The sequence below is a fragment of the Cryptomeria japonica genome, chromosome 7 (genome assembly GCF_030272615.1).
Source record: "Cryptomeria japonica chromosome 7, Sugi_1.0, whole genome shotgun sequence".
Lineage (NCBI taxonomy): Eukaryota > Viridiplantae > Streptophyta > Pinopsida > Cupressales > Cupressaceae > Cryptomeria > Cryptomeria japonica.
The window spans coordinates 53,254,619-53,270,721 of NC_081411.1; the positions used below are offsets into that span (position 1 = coordinate 53,254,619).

Sequence of the window (16,103 nt, forward strand, 5' to 3'; positions counted from 1 at the left end):
GATTATTAGATTAATTCTTATTGCAAAGAGAGACTAGATGTGCTAAAAATTGAGCATAAGTGTAATACTAAGAGCTTGCATATCTCAAAATGGAGGAATGAGAGCTCTATTTATAGCAAAAATAGGGCAATGGATGGCCAATATTGAAAGAGTTAATCAAGGGTTGAGTTTGAAAGTTGCTTAATCCATGTTCACAATTTTCACCAATGAAATGGTGACAATTGGCAACATAAGGTTGGTTGAGAGGAGATGTAAGAAGCATTAAATGCTTGAGAAGACCCCATGGTTACCTTAGGGGATAAGGGTTAAGGTTAGGTTAAGATTATCCATTGGATAAAGTTTTTACCCAAAGGATAAACTCTTGTGCAAAGGTTAAAGGGATAACCATGGTCAAAGCAATAAATGCTTGATGAGACCCTTGGGTTAGATGGGGCTAAGTTAGGCAAAAAGTCTCTAATCATGCCACTAAGGGTTAGTTAACCATTAATGGTTTGAAGACTTTGGGGACAAATTTGTAAGAGACCTTCCAAATTTGGGGGCATTCAACCTTGTTGAATGGATAAAGGTTTTAATGCATTTGGAAGACTTTTCTCCAAAATTGAGAAGTGACCTCCTCAATTTTAGGGAAAAGGGATAATGGATGGGTTTAGGTTGATTGATTAGGTTTAGAAGAATCTAGAATAATTTAGGAAGGGGATTAGGATGCAAGTGAGAGATGTAGGAAAATGCAAGTGGGTGAGGAATAATAAGATTTAATTAAAATAAAGTTAATTTATTTCAATTTGGTTGTAAAATAGGAAATTGAATAAATTAGATTTATTCAATTTGGGGGGACACTATTTAATTAAATGGGCTAGAAGGGGAATTTTAATTAAATGGCTTAGATAGAAGAAGGGTATATTAATTAAATCTTAATTTAATTAATTAGAAGAATTTAAGAGTAATTAAAATGAATAAAAATTCACTTAATTTATTATGCAACTTTTTGGTGTCTACAATAATATTCTCCATAAGAAAAAAATAAGATGGGTTTAAAAAATTGTATTCTAATTATTTACTTATTGATTATATCTGCAAATAATTAGAAGGTAATGTCTATACAACACCCAAATTGTACCATTGATCGTATTTAATTAAAAATAAAAAACTTGTTATATTTTAATTTTTATTAATTAATAAAAAAATACCGTCAATGATACATTAGGTGCTGCATAAACAATCTGTTTATGTAAAAGGGTTTTATTTTCTTGCACGAGGAAAGAAAAGAAAACATTTCCAGTGGGGGCCGGATTTGACAATCTATACATTGCAATTAAAACTCGTATTTCCTTCGAGTCGTGCCCTTAGCGAAAACGTAAAGGACGCGGGCTGCCCTTGCGGAGGAGAAGACATTCTAGGTGTTCTTGGCATTCCTTCTCTCGGTTACAATGTAAGTGCACCATTGATAACCCCTGCTTTTCTGGTCTCTGTTTCGTTATGTTTTGTTTCCAGATATTGCTACATTTTTCATTAGAGAACTCAACATGGTTGGAACAATTTAATATCCCTTGATTTTGGATGCTTTTAGTTTTGATCGAAGAATTGGGCTTGTCCTTTCTTTGTTAGATTAGTTAGGGTTGGGTGAGTTTTGACTGAATTTCTGGCTATTGATGCGATTGCAGGGCTCTGTAATTAGTTGATTTATTGCTCTGGTGTTTTTTAATATACTTCTAATGGGCTTTTGATCGGAGTGTTTTGTTTTTTATTTATTTGCTAGATTGTTGAGGTTTTTTAATAAATTTAACTTGTTTTGATGCGAGGAATAGGCTCTTTATTAATTTGGTGAATTGTTTTGGGTTCTTAGTTTGATAGATCTCGGGTATTTCATTTGGTTGCCAAAACATGATCTTTGAAAATGTGAGGGATTTTAGATTAGGGTTAGATGTATTGATTGTGATAATGCGATGGCATTTAATGGTTGCCAAAACATGATCTTTAAAAATGTGAGGGATTTTAGATTAGGGTTAGATGTATTGATTGTGATAATGTGATGGCATTTAACTTCCTTTCGGCGAACTGTTATCTAGGGTCTGTTAATAACTTGATGGATGTCTACTTGTTTTAAAGACATTCTATGTGTTTTCGGTTTTAAAATGAATTCTCCAATCCTTTTCAAAATTTTAATTTAAATTCAAATTTAAGTACCTGCCTCGAGGTTGTGATTTCAAAATTGTGAGATGCAGTGGCTTTTTAAAAATACACAGGATGGATTTCGATAGAAAGTTTCTTTGGGTGGAGAGGTTGACGTTCCTTGATGTGATTTTACTATTCTAGGTATCAGGTTCAAAGTTGTTTGAAGCTTGTGAAAAGTAGCAGCATGTTAAGGATCTACAGCATGAATTAAAGGAAAATTTCTTCTTTAGGGTGGAGAATTTGACTATATTTGATGTGCTTAAGATTGTTTTCAAATATTGATATAAAACATGAATCAAATTGGGAGTGGTTGACTGTTGTGAACTCAAGAGATGGGTCACTGAAGAGTTGTCTGCTCATGAGTGATGTGCAAGTGAAGTATTGGACTACACCCAGTTGAGCCCTAAAATGAGAGCTATATCACAGAAAATCCAAAATTTAATGGTGTTCATAGAGGTCTACTCCTTTGAGGGGGATGTCAATTTGATAGCTCTAACTGGGTTAGCTGTTTAACTTTCTAATGTGTAACAAAAGTTTCAGATTCTAGAGAGCAACATATGCTGCCTGTCCTAATATATTAAACTCTATTCATGATTCAAGTCTTTGCTTCCTATCATGGTGTCATTTTGATGTTTTTAGTTTGGATCCTCCTATTCCGTTTTGTAAAATTGAGTGGTGTACGTAGGAATAGCTGACATTTGGGTGTTCTCAATTTCGTAGAACTGACAAATGATGCATAGAGATGGTAGCGGTTGATTCATTAGATGAAGTCAGTCATATTATAATTGAATGATTCTCTTATCTTCTATTCGAAAAACATCACATGCTCTCAAAAGACAATAATGAGAAATACGACCTGGTAAGCTCCATTGAAATTTGGGAATCTGAGATTGAAGTAGCTGTAGAGACATCCCAGTCTTAATAAGCATCCTGATATGGTCTCAACATTATGGAACATGTACTGGGTCTGCCTGCATAGATTGTACCTACGCAATTAAAAGTGGAACAAGCAGGAATCTACATGTTCAATATCCTGATAATGAAGATCAGGAAACTATTCTAAAATCTTGGAGTGATCATTGGTAACACATTTCCACATGCTATTTCAACAATATGTTATAATTGTTCTGTGTTTGATCTTTCATTTGAGAAGTTGATGTTAAAAAAAGAATCAGAGGCCTCCTCTAGTATGAACTTAGCCTTATAAATCTTTTCCTGGGTCCACTTGCATACATTGTACCTATGTTACAACTTATGGAAAATCCGGGGACCATCAAGTTTAAATGCCTTTTTATTGAGATCCCTATCAGTCAATTACTATAAACCAAATAATCATACCAGAAAACATTAAAATGATTAAATATAATTTTGCTTAATATCCACTAAGCTTCTCAATAATTTTATATTTATTCCATCTTTTGATTTGTCCTTAACTGAGGCGGAACTAAATAGAGAGTCTTTCCTCCCTAAGCATCCTGATATGGTCCCAAACTTATGTAAATTTATCATTTTGAAATTTTCTCTGTCCACCTACATTTTATTTACTTATTTTTCCAGAATGGGAAAGGACGGGGATTGTATCTCAGGAACCTAATGAGAAAACCAAAGAACCATGAAATTACCTGTAATGTCCCCTTCTTAGCCAGAATCAACATATCAAGATCAGTTTATTAACGAAGTCCTTGTAGACTGATAAGGACGGGCAGAGGACACTGGACTGGTGATTTTCTCCTATTTCAGAGGGCACTTTAGAGTAAACATGGGTGGGATCAGTCGACAAAATTGTTATCTCCAAGTTGCCAGTCTAAAACTGCATTAAACCCTAGAATATCTCCTTCAAAGGCATACGTGAGTCTAGAGAGAGAGTGAGGTGCTTCCTTGCCAGGTATCCATGAGGAGAGAGACAAATAAAAAACAAATTAAAAGAGATAATAAAGTTGATGCATATTACTCTGTAATCTCTCCTTGGGTCACTTAAAACATATTTATAATATTAAGTTTTACCTTTCCTATGTACCTATTCCTAGTGAGAGAGTGAATGGGAAAGAGATATAAAAGGTTAGTATAAGTAGAGAAAGCATATAATATAAAGTGTACGTCCTAAGTGGGAGAATTGTCATGAGGATAAAGTAACTATTATTTAATCCATTAAATTTGATTGAGGTGTTAGGGTTTCAACCCTAATTAGGGCAACTTGAGGAAGAGTTATTTAAAGGTCATTGGAGACTCATTTCTTTTCATGTTTTTAGATATCATTTCTTTTTCATGTCTCCTTTGAGGAGCTTGGCAACCTTATGGTTTTGAGAACTTTGGAGACGGAAACCTCCACTGTTTTGCACATCTGTAGCTGTGAGAGGCCAGCCAAGGGTGTGAGGACAAACTCCATTTTCAGGGGTTTCCATTGAGCATCAAAGTTGAAGAGTTTTTTGTAGCAATTCTGAAGTGTGCTACTTGCTTGAGCGGCCATACCATACCATACCTAGGTGGGAGAAGCTCAGTAAATACCGCTTTAAGAAGATTTAGCAGCAGTTTGGAGAGGCATTTTGGATCAGATTATTGAGTTTCTTTGATGGTGGCTGAGTGACGTGGTTGCTTGGCAGGCCAACCCCCTTTATAACTCTTTTGGTGGTTATCTTTGTCACAAACTTTGCTCTTGGTGGCTGTCCCTCATTGAACTCTCATCTCCAACACATCAGTACAGTCCTCAAGGATTGCAGCAGTTAAAAAGGGTCTGAAAACTATTAAATCAGATTTATATCAGACCATGGTGACTGAGGATTTGGAGCTCATAAACTATCCCAACTTAAGGGATAACTTCTGTCTATGCATAACAAATCCATTGTCTCCAGTGAACTACCTTATGGCAGCATTCTGGAGTGGAAAAGATCAGATTTCTCATCCGTGGTGACTGAGGATTTGGAGCTCATAAACTATCCCAACTTAAGGGATAACTTCTGTCTATGCATAACAAATACATTGTCTCCAGTGAACTACCTTATGGCAGCAATCTGGAGTGGAAAAGATCAGATTTCTGATCCGTGGTGACTGAGGATTTGGAGCTCATAAACTATCCCAACTTAAGGGATAACTTCTGTCTATGCATAACAAATCCATTGTCTCCAGCGAACTACCTTATGGCAGCAATCTGGAGTGGAAAAGATCAGATTTCTGATCTCTGTGAGCTGATTTTCTGAGTAAGCACCTCATTTCTGAGTGAGCTCCTTGCTGTATGTTTCATCAAAAGTTCAATTTTTTCCTCCAACCACCAGGTATGTTAGTAGTGGGTTAAAGGACTTCATTGTTTGTAACTGAACTATTTTCTGGGAATTGATTTATCTAATTTCAATGAAATATTGGTATAAGTGTTGAACTTAAATGCAATTTCAATTATGTTTCAATCTACTACTTGAAGACAGTTGTTTCCTTTCTTTCAAAAAACTTCAAACTAAAATACAACATCTTTTGCAACTCCTATCTAGTTCTGAAAGACGAAATTCAAAAGACACATAGTATTATTAATATAATCAAAGAACAAGCAGGTGTTCTACTGTTCAAGCTTTTAGTGTCCTAGAGAGGGTGGGACATTACATTACCCTCACAATATCTTCCCCAAATCTGATAACCTTTTAGTTCTATTCCAAACTTGATTTACTGCTGTGCATTTATTAGATTGCAGATCTTGGCATTCAAGTATAGAAGTGTTTCTTGTTGTTTATAACTAGGTAAGATGGGTTCGGATTGCCTTAAGACAACATCCGAACCCACATGGACTGGGTCTTATCTTAAAGGGGTAACGTGCCCCCAAGACAAGAGCGGCCCCATATCTCCACGCCACATTAAATGTGCACCACGCCTCAATAAAACAAATTGGTGCCAAAATGATTAAGGCTGACTTGGAGTATATGGGTTAAAAGCTCATATAAATAAAGTTAAAATGCAAACTCAATTCACTCACTTTATCTCTCATGCAATCAGCGAAATAGCTCTGCAACTAAAGGTGCGAAAAATAGAAGAGGATTGTGCAAACTTGTTCAAGAGGATGTAAGGCATTTTGGTGCAGACTTGGTGTATTTAGAAGGGCAGATCTGATATAATAAAAGGGATCAGATCTGGAGAATCAAGCTAAGTATTGTATTGGTGCAATTAAGATTGAATACATAATCTGACCTGTGGGTCTTTAGTGCTGGGTTTTTCCTCCTTGGAGGTTTTCCCAGAGTATTTGTGTTTGTCTCTTGCTCTCTTGTTTTCATTCTTGGATTTACTTGATTATGATTTACTTAATGTTAACAAATAATTAAATGTTAGAAATCTGATTACTGAACTAGGGCACAAATTTAACATTTCTTAGTTCAGTCAGCTCATCGATAATACTGACAAATATCAAACAGACCGCGATTTTCACAATAATCGCACATATGTTTAATGACAGATATAACGTTATTTTTCTCATGCCATGACTTAGGACTCTAGGAGAGAGCCAATGAAGATTCAGGTCCCACAAGGTATCATGACGGACCTTATTCAAGAAATAATAGTATTTAGAATTCATCTAACTTATTCCCCAAACCACATACCGATATAAAATTCCCTAACTGAGGAAATTAAAATATCTTTATTGCTGGAACTTATCTGCAAATTTGTCTACACAGGAGACTTCACAAGTTTGGCACAGATGTAGACTCTGTCATGAATCTACCCTTGGAAGAACTAGGTATTTGTACAGCCCTTCTATCAATCTCATAAAGGTTTTTGTCCGCAGAAAGCATAAATCGTCATTTCAAATTCAAGCATGCTTTACTCCACCCGCCCAGCCTCCTCATAAAGAACTCCCAGAAACATCTAGAAGATTAAGATTAGGCCGACTTTAATATTTGTCATTGCTGGAGATATTTATTTAATAGCGTGAATATTTTATTATTTTCACTTACTTTAATTAAATTAATTATTTGGAAGTCATCCTTATGAAATAAATTTAATATTGGGACAACTTAATTAATTAATTTAAATAAGCCACTTTATAAAAATTTGGGGACATTACTAACCACTTGAAAAATGAAAAAATATTGAAAACTAGAACTGCCCATTTTCCATTAACCATTTCAACTTTTGTCCATAATCACTGTCTTTGATTTGCAATTTTGCTGCCCTAAGCCATAGTTGCATTATATTAACACAACAGTGGAACAGAAAACCAAAAGGGTAAGTGGAGTTCAATTACATGAATTTAAAGTGGGAAAATTAAAGGACACTAAAATACATGTAAAACATGGAAAAAATGTTTAAGTTAGAACCAGAAAGGTAGACACAAAAATCTGAAACTTAGAAAAATCTCACAAGAACAAGATACACAGAATTTTATCTTGGGAAAAATCCTCCACCTGAGGGTGAAAAACCTAGCCACACCAAAAATCAACCTTTATTAAAGGCACAAATCTGATACAAAGCTTCACAAGCTTAATCACTTGACAATTAACAGAATAAGTCGATAATGTCTCAGACAACTGATAGTTGTTACAATACGGCTTGAACATAGGCTTTTTATATATGTCGATCCCTTAAACTTCACGCATCCCCCAAAATACAATCCGCAACCATCGTGAGATGACAAAGCGAGCTCGAATATGAATATATTGAAGGCAAATGAAGAGCCAACACTTGACGCGCCCAATATCCAAAGCGGCAGTTACATTTAATTATGTTTCATAAATCGCCACCGACAAGAGCAGCAAATACGATGACACAATTGCCCTTCTTATCGGATGTAATACGATAATACACTTCCACCAAGTGCAAAATTCCCATGAAGCCAAAGGCAATATGCGATGGTTGAAAAATAAATTGAATGAATGATTCAATAATTGGATAATGTATTCAACACTATACAAGTGTATATATGGAGATTACAAGACGACGTTCTAAATTAAGAACAAGTCGTTTAAAGTGAACTACCAAAAAGCTATACGCTAAATAAAGCTTAAAAGCTAATTAACTAAAAAGAGAAAGCTAAATGCTAAATAAAGCTTAAAAGCTAACTAACTAAAAAGCTAAATGACCATTAAACAAGGAACTAAATATAGGTGACTAAAATATAATTAAATATTCTAATACCCTCCCTTAATAGTCATTCTATCTACTAACTACCCTACAAAAGACACTGCAGGTCTTTTGATCACAAATGAAAAGAACACTCTGTTGTGGTGGAGACCCTCCCTGGATCTGAAAAGTGTTAATGACCAAGAATACCGGAATCCATCCAACCTGACGTTGGGTAACCAAATTGAAACTTGAGACCATGATTTTGAGGAAAATTGGCAAACCCTTTTGCAAAAGAGTATCAACTCCAAAATTGACTGCAAGATATCATAGTTGTAGATGTTTGCCCTGGCAGGTACGACCCAAACTAATTGCAACAAAGCACGATTTTGAGGAAAAAACCGTCAAACCTTGAAACAGGAACCCTCGAAAAGAGAATTTATGATTTTGAGGAGAAAATCGAAAAACCAAGAAATTCGAGGGTTACAAATCATCTATTTTGTGGAAAAAAATGGTCAAACCCAGATAACTAAAATCTTATGCGAATATCACGGATTACAGATGAGATAATTTTTAAGGGAAAATTATAAACCATGCGAACAATTTTTGAGAAAAAAATCGTGAAAACCCTCCCATGATTTTTTGTGGAAAAAATTAGAAAACCGATGGACAATTTTTCAGGAAAAAATCGTGAAAACCCTGGGACCTGTAAGACGAGGTCTAGCCTAAATCAATTTGATCAAGGCAACGATATCCAGATATCGTGAACATGCACTATTTCCAAGTGTTGTGGTAGCTATTGAACTTCTGACTGTGTTCCAACATGATGTTGGTCAAAGATGCCATCACGAAAATGGAGGTTGAACGAGGTCAACTTAGTGAAAGCATGAGATAGAAGAATCTGATTCAAAAATCACAATAGAAGTAGCTGCACAAAAAATCTGGAACTTTGGAGGAGAATTCTAGCACGTATTCGAAGGTGCGAATTTCGAGGTTTGGAAGAAACCTAGAAATTAAAATTTTTTGCAAACTTAAAACCTGAAATTTTTCCTGAAAACAATCAGAAAAAAAAATAATTTGCAGAAAATAAAAAAATACCTCTGATTTTTTTGTAAAAAAGAGAAAAATATTGACGATTTTTTTTCCAAAAAAAACGCAAAAAAAAAAAATCAGTAGAAACCCTAGGTCGGATGTACAACATAAACGACGCCTAGAAGACACCAAAATTCTCGACGTCCACAGAATTAGCAGAAATCGTTGGCTGATTTTAAATTCCAAGGCAAATTCGTTGGCACAAAATTTGAGGCACCGAAAACGAGGTACCCAGAAATTTTGAGACCAGCCCAAAAAAGCTCTCGAAAAACCCACCAAGAATCTGAAAACAGAATGCAGATTTGATGGCTCAAAAATTGAGGCATGAAAAACGATGCACCCAGAAAAATCAGACGACGACCCAGTTGAGGTCTCGAAAAACCCACCAAGAATCTGCAAGCAAAATAAAATTTCAACTTGAACTGAAGGGTCAAAACCCTAGTAAAAAATTGCAGAAACCCTAGGAAAATTTTTAATCTGCAAAAAAAACTCCAGGTTGCAGGCCCAAAAATCTCTAGAATTCTTAAAAAAACATGAATTGCTACACAACACAGAAATTCGCCCACAAACCAAAAACCCTCAAAAAGCCTTCTAAAAAGCAAAATCGTTTTTTTTAATAAAAAAACAATAAAAAAATTTGGAAAATATTCAAGAAAGGGCATGAATTTTTATTAAAAAATTCGCCAAACTTTAAAGAATCCCATCGACCCGCTCTGATACCATGAAAAATAAATTGAATGAATAATTCAATAATCAGATAATGTATTCAACAATATACAAGCGTATATATAGAGATTACAAGACGACGTTCTAAATTAAGAACAAGTCATTTAAAGTGAACTACCAAAAAGCTAAACGCTAAATAAAGCTTAGAAGCTAATTAACTAAAAAGAAAAAGCTAAATGCTAAATAAAGCTTAAAAGCTAATTAACTAAAAAGCTAAATGACCATTAAACAAGGAACTAAATATAGGTGACTAAAATATAATTAAATATTCTAATAGGTCGGTGACAAGTAACAAGAAATTGGAAACACATCTAGCTAAGAAAGAACTCATAAATGCAGAGATCAATATCTTTGAACAGAGACAAATTGAGAAAAGAAGGCACAATATCAACAAAATGGTTATACAACCATCGCAGGAAAAATAAAATCTTGTGCAGCATACGCAAACATTAACACTCCCTCTTAGCAAAGGGGATATTATTTTATGATATTCAAGTCATGGAGTCTCTCAACATGACAAACACAATGGCTACACCTATATGTGTAAAAAGCAAAATTTCATCACAGATTCTCTCAATGTGATAGCATCATGGATTCATTCAACATGATGTTCACCATGGCTACTCCCATGTGTGAAATAAACACAAGCTCTCATCACGGAGTCACTCAACGTGATGTTGTCTTGGAGTCTCTCAACATGACATCCACCATGGCTACTCCTAGAGGGTGGAACGAGGGCTTTCACCTCAAACTTCTCTTGCAGAGAAGAATGCATTAACAAGGGCTTGCACCTCAAACTTCTCTCGCAGAGAAGAATGCATTGACAAGGGCTTGCACCTCAAATTTCCTCATCACAAAGAAAAATGCATTACAAGGGCTTTCACCTTAAATTTCTCCGTCACAGAGAAAAAAGCATTACAAGGGCTTGCACCTCAAACTTCTCTCATAGAGAAGAATGCATTGACAAGGGCTTGCACTTCAAGTTTTTCCGTCATAGAGAAAAATGCATTACAAGGGCTTTCACCTCAAATTTCTCCATCACAAAGAAAAATGCATTACAAGGGCTTGCACCTCAAACTTATCTCACAGAGAAGAATGCATTAACAAAATCTTCATGATGATGTGGCTCCCTTTGAAGTTGAAATGTCAGACTCCCTCTGAAGTTGAAAAGTTAGGCTCCCTCTGAAGCTGAACTGTCAGGGTCCCTAGGAGAGCCCTCTAGTCTCAATTTTAATATCTTCAGTGTTGTAGCGGTCAAGAAGTATGTTGGAGCATACCCCAATTCCAAATCTCCCATCAGTAGCGTGACCAACACTTCCAGCAGTATGAAACATAATGATAGCTCAGATGATGCTTAGATATAACATTCAGTTGGAAGTTCACAAACACATGGTATGCACCTAGAACATGTGTAGCCTCCACCTATAATAACAAGCGCAAATAGAAATAATGATTCACTAGTCCAATGTTATGAAAAATTCGTGAACATCATTCAAACATAAAAGAAACTTATCTCTTTATTGCCACTTCCCATTGAGTTAGTCTTGTAGTTGAGTCTTATCTTCTCATAAGACTCCTCCAACACTGTTCTTTATATTAGGAATATATGCCGGATAAGAGCAACGACACAAAGAAGCCGTGATCTTGTCTTTCCAAAACAATAAAGTGGACCTCACACGACGTGATACCCAGATCAGTTGCATTGTAGAGATCTCGTCGAGTTTTCTAGGTCTGTTGAAGAAATCCGAAATAGGAAGAAATGAAGTCGTAACTTAGAGAGAGGTGTAGTCTTCATGAAAACATAGTTTGAATAAACACCAAACAATAAACTAGCAACCCTCCCAGAATCCTGAGACCTCTTGTGAGGGAGACGACCTCAGACTTGCTCTGATACCATGTTAATGTTAGAACCAGAAAGGTAAGACACAAAAATTTGAAACTTAGAAAAATCTCACAAGAACAAGATACACAATTTTATCTTGGGAAAACCCTCCACATGAGGGTGAAAAACCCAGCCACACCAAAAATCAACCTTTATTGAAGGCACAAATCTGAAACTTAGAAAAATCTCACAAGAACAAGATACACAATTTTATCCTGTGAAAACCCTCCACCTGAGGGTGAAAAACCCAGCCACACCAAAAATCAACCTTTATTAAAGGCACAAATCTGATACAAAGCTTCACAAGCTTAATCACTTGACAATTAATAGAATAAGTCGATAATGTCTTAGACAACTGATAGCTGCTACAATACGGCTTGAACATAGGCTTTTTATATATGTCGATCCCTTAAACTTCACGCATCCTCCAAAATACAATCCGCAACCACCGTGAGATGACAAAGCAACTCGAATATGAATATATTGAAGGCAAACGAAGAGCCAACACTTCACGCACCCAATGTCCAAAGCGACAGTTACATTGAATTATGCTTCATAAACCGCCACCGATAGGAGCAGCAAATACGTTGACACCATTGCACTTCTTATCGGATGTAATACGATAAGACGCTTCCACCAAATGCAAAATTCCCATGAAGCCAAAGGCAATATTCGATGGTCGGTGACAGGTTACAAGAAAATTGGAAACACTTCCAACTAAGAAAGAACTCATAAATGTAGAGATCAATATCTTCAAATAGAGACGAACTGATAAAAGTAAGGCACGATATCAACAAAATGGTTATACAACCATCGCAGCAAAAATAAAATCTCCTGCAGCATACGCAAACATTAACAAAAAAAACCTCCAAATGCTATTTCATGTCAAATATAGTGTGTGGAAAGAGAAACAGAGGTCTAGCTTTAATTATAAGACACAAATAAAGATTCAATGTTGTCAATTGTTCCCGAATTTTCAATAAGCATCAATGTTTGAGTCTTATAGTACCTATGTTCATAGACCCATTACTCATAAGTCAGACAAAACAAAATTGGAGAGTAGACTTGAAGAATCTTGGTTTGCACGAGAGATTCTCCTTGCTACCCTAGTACAATCCTTGCAAATGAAGGTTAAAAAGCACACTTTGAACTTGTACAGAAGATTTGTTGAATGAAGACTTAAACACACTAAGGTACAAAGGCATAAATGATGATAGTGCAAAACATTTAGAGAACAGGGAACAAGGTAGTTTGTTACTTGTAATTGGAAAGATAACCGAAATCTCCTCTCTAAGAGCTCCAAATCATGGTACATATGTTCTTCTAGAATCAAGGTACATGGGCAGTTACACATAATAAGAGAGATAGGCCTAAAGAAAAGCTACCTCTAAGTGCTCCAAAGTGCTGTCCATCCCTTTTGCAAGATGCCATACAATGATGTCCATTATAATGCCCTTATCTCGACTATCATCCATAGCTATCACAATTTCATCCCCTTGGTCACATTTCAATGCCATTTACAAGAAGGATATCACCCTCCCCTAGAAGATGCTTGTAAGTAGTTAAACTGTTATCTCTCAATGACAATAAATTACTGTTCTTCATCCACAAAATAGAACTCTACATAGTCTTAAGGAATTGAAGGAATAGCTTGCTTAATTCAAGAAAATACTCACTCTATTGCTCAAATGTAGCTAGCATTTAGGTTCTTCTCTTGGACTGTCTTTGTAATGCCTGTGTTTTTGTTTGGATATTTTTTGGATTTTACCATCTTGTTAGTTTTAGCTTGTATTGACATTTAGCGATTATGTAGATGTTTTATTTCTATGGAGTGTCAATTGTTGCTTCCTTGGTTCCTTTGGGTGCAGGTCTTCTTTCATCTTCTCCAAATCTTGGCCTTGGTACCTTGGCTTCTGATGCACTTTGTGAGTTAATTGATTCATGTTATTCTTGGATTGTTGGACCACAATTAAGCATAGGAAGTTCTCTTCTAGGAAAAAGCTTTAAAATGAGATGATAATTAAATTGCATAAAGACAAGGAGTTGGTTTAGTCTCCTGGAGTTTGGTGTTTGGATTGGCCTTTCTGTTCCCAGTTGGGCTCTTTTGGACTGTTTGTTTGTTCTTCCCCTTTTGCATGGAGTTTGTAGTCTTTCCTTCTTCAGTAGTTGTTTGTTCCTTTGTACTTAGGTTCTTTTGCTTCTTGGACTTGTTGGTGTTCGTTTTGTTACCCACCAAACACAGAATAAAATGTCCAAAGACACGCTATACGCTTTTGAACAAAATCACTACATATGCTAAGATTGCGAGAAGATCATATGGCAATTCCAAGGCTTCTTTTGTCAGGTCTTGATGTGTGGATAAGCTCAATGGGCGTTGTGATATGTTGGTAGTACACAAAGGGACTTACACTTGGCTCGTTCAATTCACAATGAAGGTCTAGACAATGAAGCTCTATTGTTTGGGTTTTGGATCATGGACTTTAAGAAAATTGAAAAGGAGATAAGGGTTTAGAAGTTCTAATCTATTTCTAAGAATTCAAGAGATGGTATTGATTAGGTGAAATCGATAACCACGCTTTGCTTCGCCACGTTGTGGACAACTACATAAAGTGGGTGCAATCTTCAAGGGATGTGCTTATGATTTTCAGATCATGAATAACTACCATCAAGCCGAACAATATTTATCTAGACAAAAGTTAAGCATCCACAAGGTAAGCTCAGACTAACTTTACACAATGAACAAAAATCATCTGTTCATCAAAAGTATGAGCCGAAGATTCACCATAAATCAATACTTATCAGATCTTGCTTTCTTCTAACATACATGAAATAAAATCTAAACTATGATGAGGGAAAAGAACCATGCAAACTCCAAAATAATAGAAGTAATCACCATCAATTTGAACAATGCATTACTTATTACTTTGGCAGTCATAAACAACAATTTGCTTATCTTAACATGCTTTGCAACATGCTCCCATGTTTTACAAATAAGGGGTGAACTCAATTTATAGGCTCCTCAATTACAATTCAATGGCTGGGATTGTTTTTAACTCAACAGTCGAGATTACAAAATAAAACCCTAATTAGGTTTTGTTACAACTAACTACCCCTCAATCGATGAGAAAATTACATTTTGGGACACACTTGTCCTTCTTGCTAAATATAAACCAATAATAAAATAGAAGGTTGTTGCATTGTGGAGTGTGCCTTCTAGAAGCTTTTGTGGATAAGTCAAGTTCATTGAACTTGGACATGTTGACTTGGAACAATCTGATTGGTTGGAAGATGATGAGGCGCCACCTCAGTGTGCTGGATGTCCTCCTTGGTCACTTCATTCTTTTTCCATGTACTTGTCTTAGAATATCTTTCCTTGCCAAGGACTCTGTCCTTTGCGCTTGCTTCTTCCTAGCTTTGATTTCAGATTCATTTTGAGATTTTGATCTCTTCTCACTTGTATTTGAATCTTTGAGGTTTGGAAGTCTCCCCTTGGAGCAGATGTCTGGACTTGAAGTTATTTAAAATTTTCTTTCTTGATTGCTTTTAAAATTTTTCCTACTTGAACTGGATTGATGTTATTCCTTTGAAGTCTCCAATTTGTGTTAAGAAATTGTTTTAATATGGAAATTTGTTTGGAACACTTTTCTTGTGACTATCTGATTCTAATTGGGAGCTTGTCTTCAATCCTTCAGGAGATGAAATCCCTCAAGAAATTGCCCTGATTGCCTCAATAGGTCTGGGATTGTAGATGAAATCCCCCAAGAAGTTCGAATTTTTTTTATATATTTTCACCAAGTTTGAGGACTTTTCTTTCTTGATGCCTTGAAATTCTTTCAAGTGCTTTGAATTTGGAGAAGAATTCTCCTGTGCTATTGCCACAATGGAGGAAATTGAAATTTTCTTTGTGTAGTATCGCCACAATGGAGGAAATGGAGAAGATTTCATTTTGTAACACCTTCATGTCGACCTTTCAACACTTAGCCAAAATTTGGCCATTTTTATGCTCGAACGAACTTTGCCTGTGGATTTACCTTCGATTTTGAATTTAGCTTGTGCTAAGTAGGGCAGACTCCATCCTTGGACAAGGATTTTATTCATTTCCTCTTTATTCCTCTCCATTCTTCCTATTTCCTTTCCAACACAGTCAAAATTTGATTTTGTTGTGGAAAATTCCACACTTAGCCATTTTTTTTGTTTC

General features: G+C 35.8%; 1 protein-coding gene across 1 annotated transcript in view; it reads left to right on the top strand.

The window, feature by feature from the left end:
- Positions 1 to 1,233: 1,233 nt before the first annotated feature.
- Positions 1,234 to 16,103, top strand: part of LOC131041721 (cytochrome b-c1 complex subunit 6-1, mitochondrial) — a 43,967-nt gene continuing 29,097 nt past the window's right edge. The window contains exon 1 of the mRNA XM_057974910.1: positions 1,234 to 1,429. Within this exon, the coding sequence (XP_057830893.1) occupies positions 1,428 to 1,429 (2 nt within the window). The 5' untranslated portion in view covers positions 1,234 to 1,427. The remainder of the gene's footprint in view (positions 1,430 to 16,103) is intronic.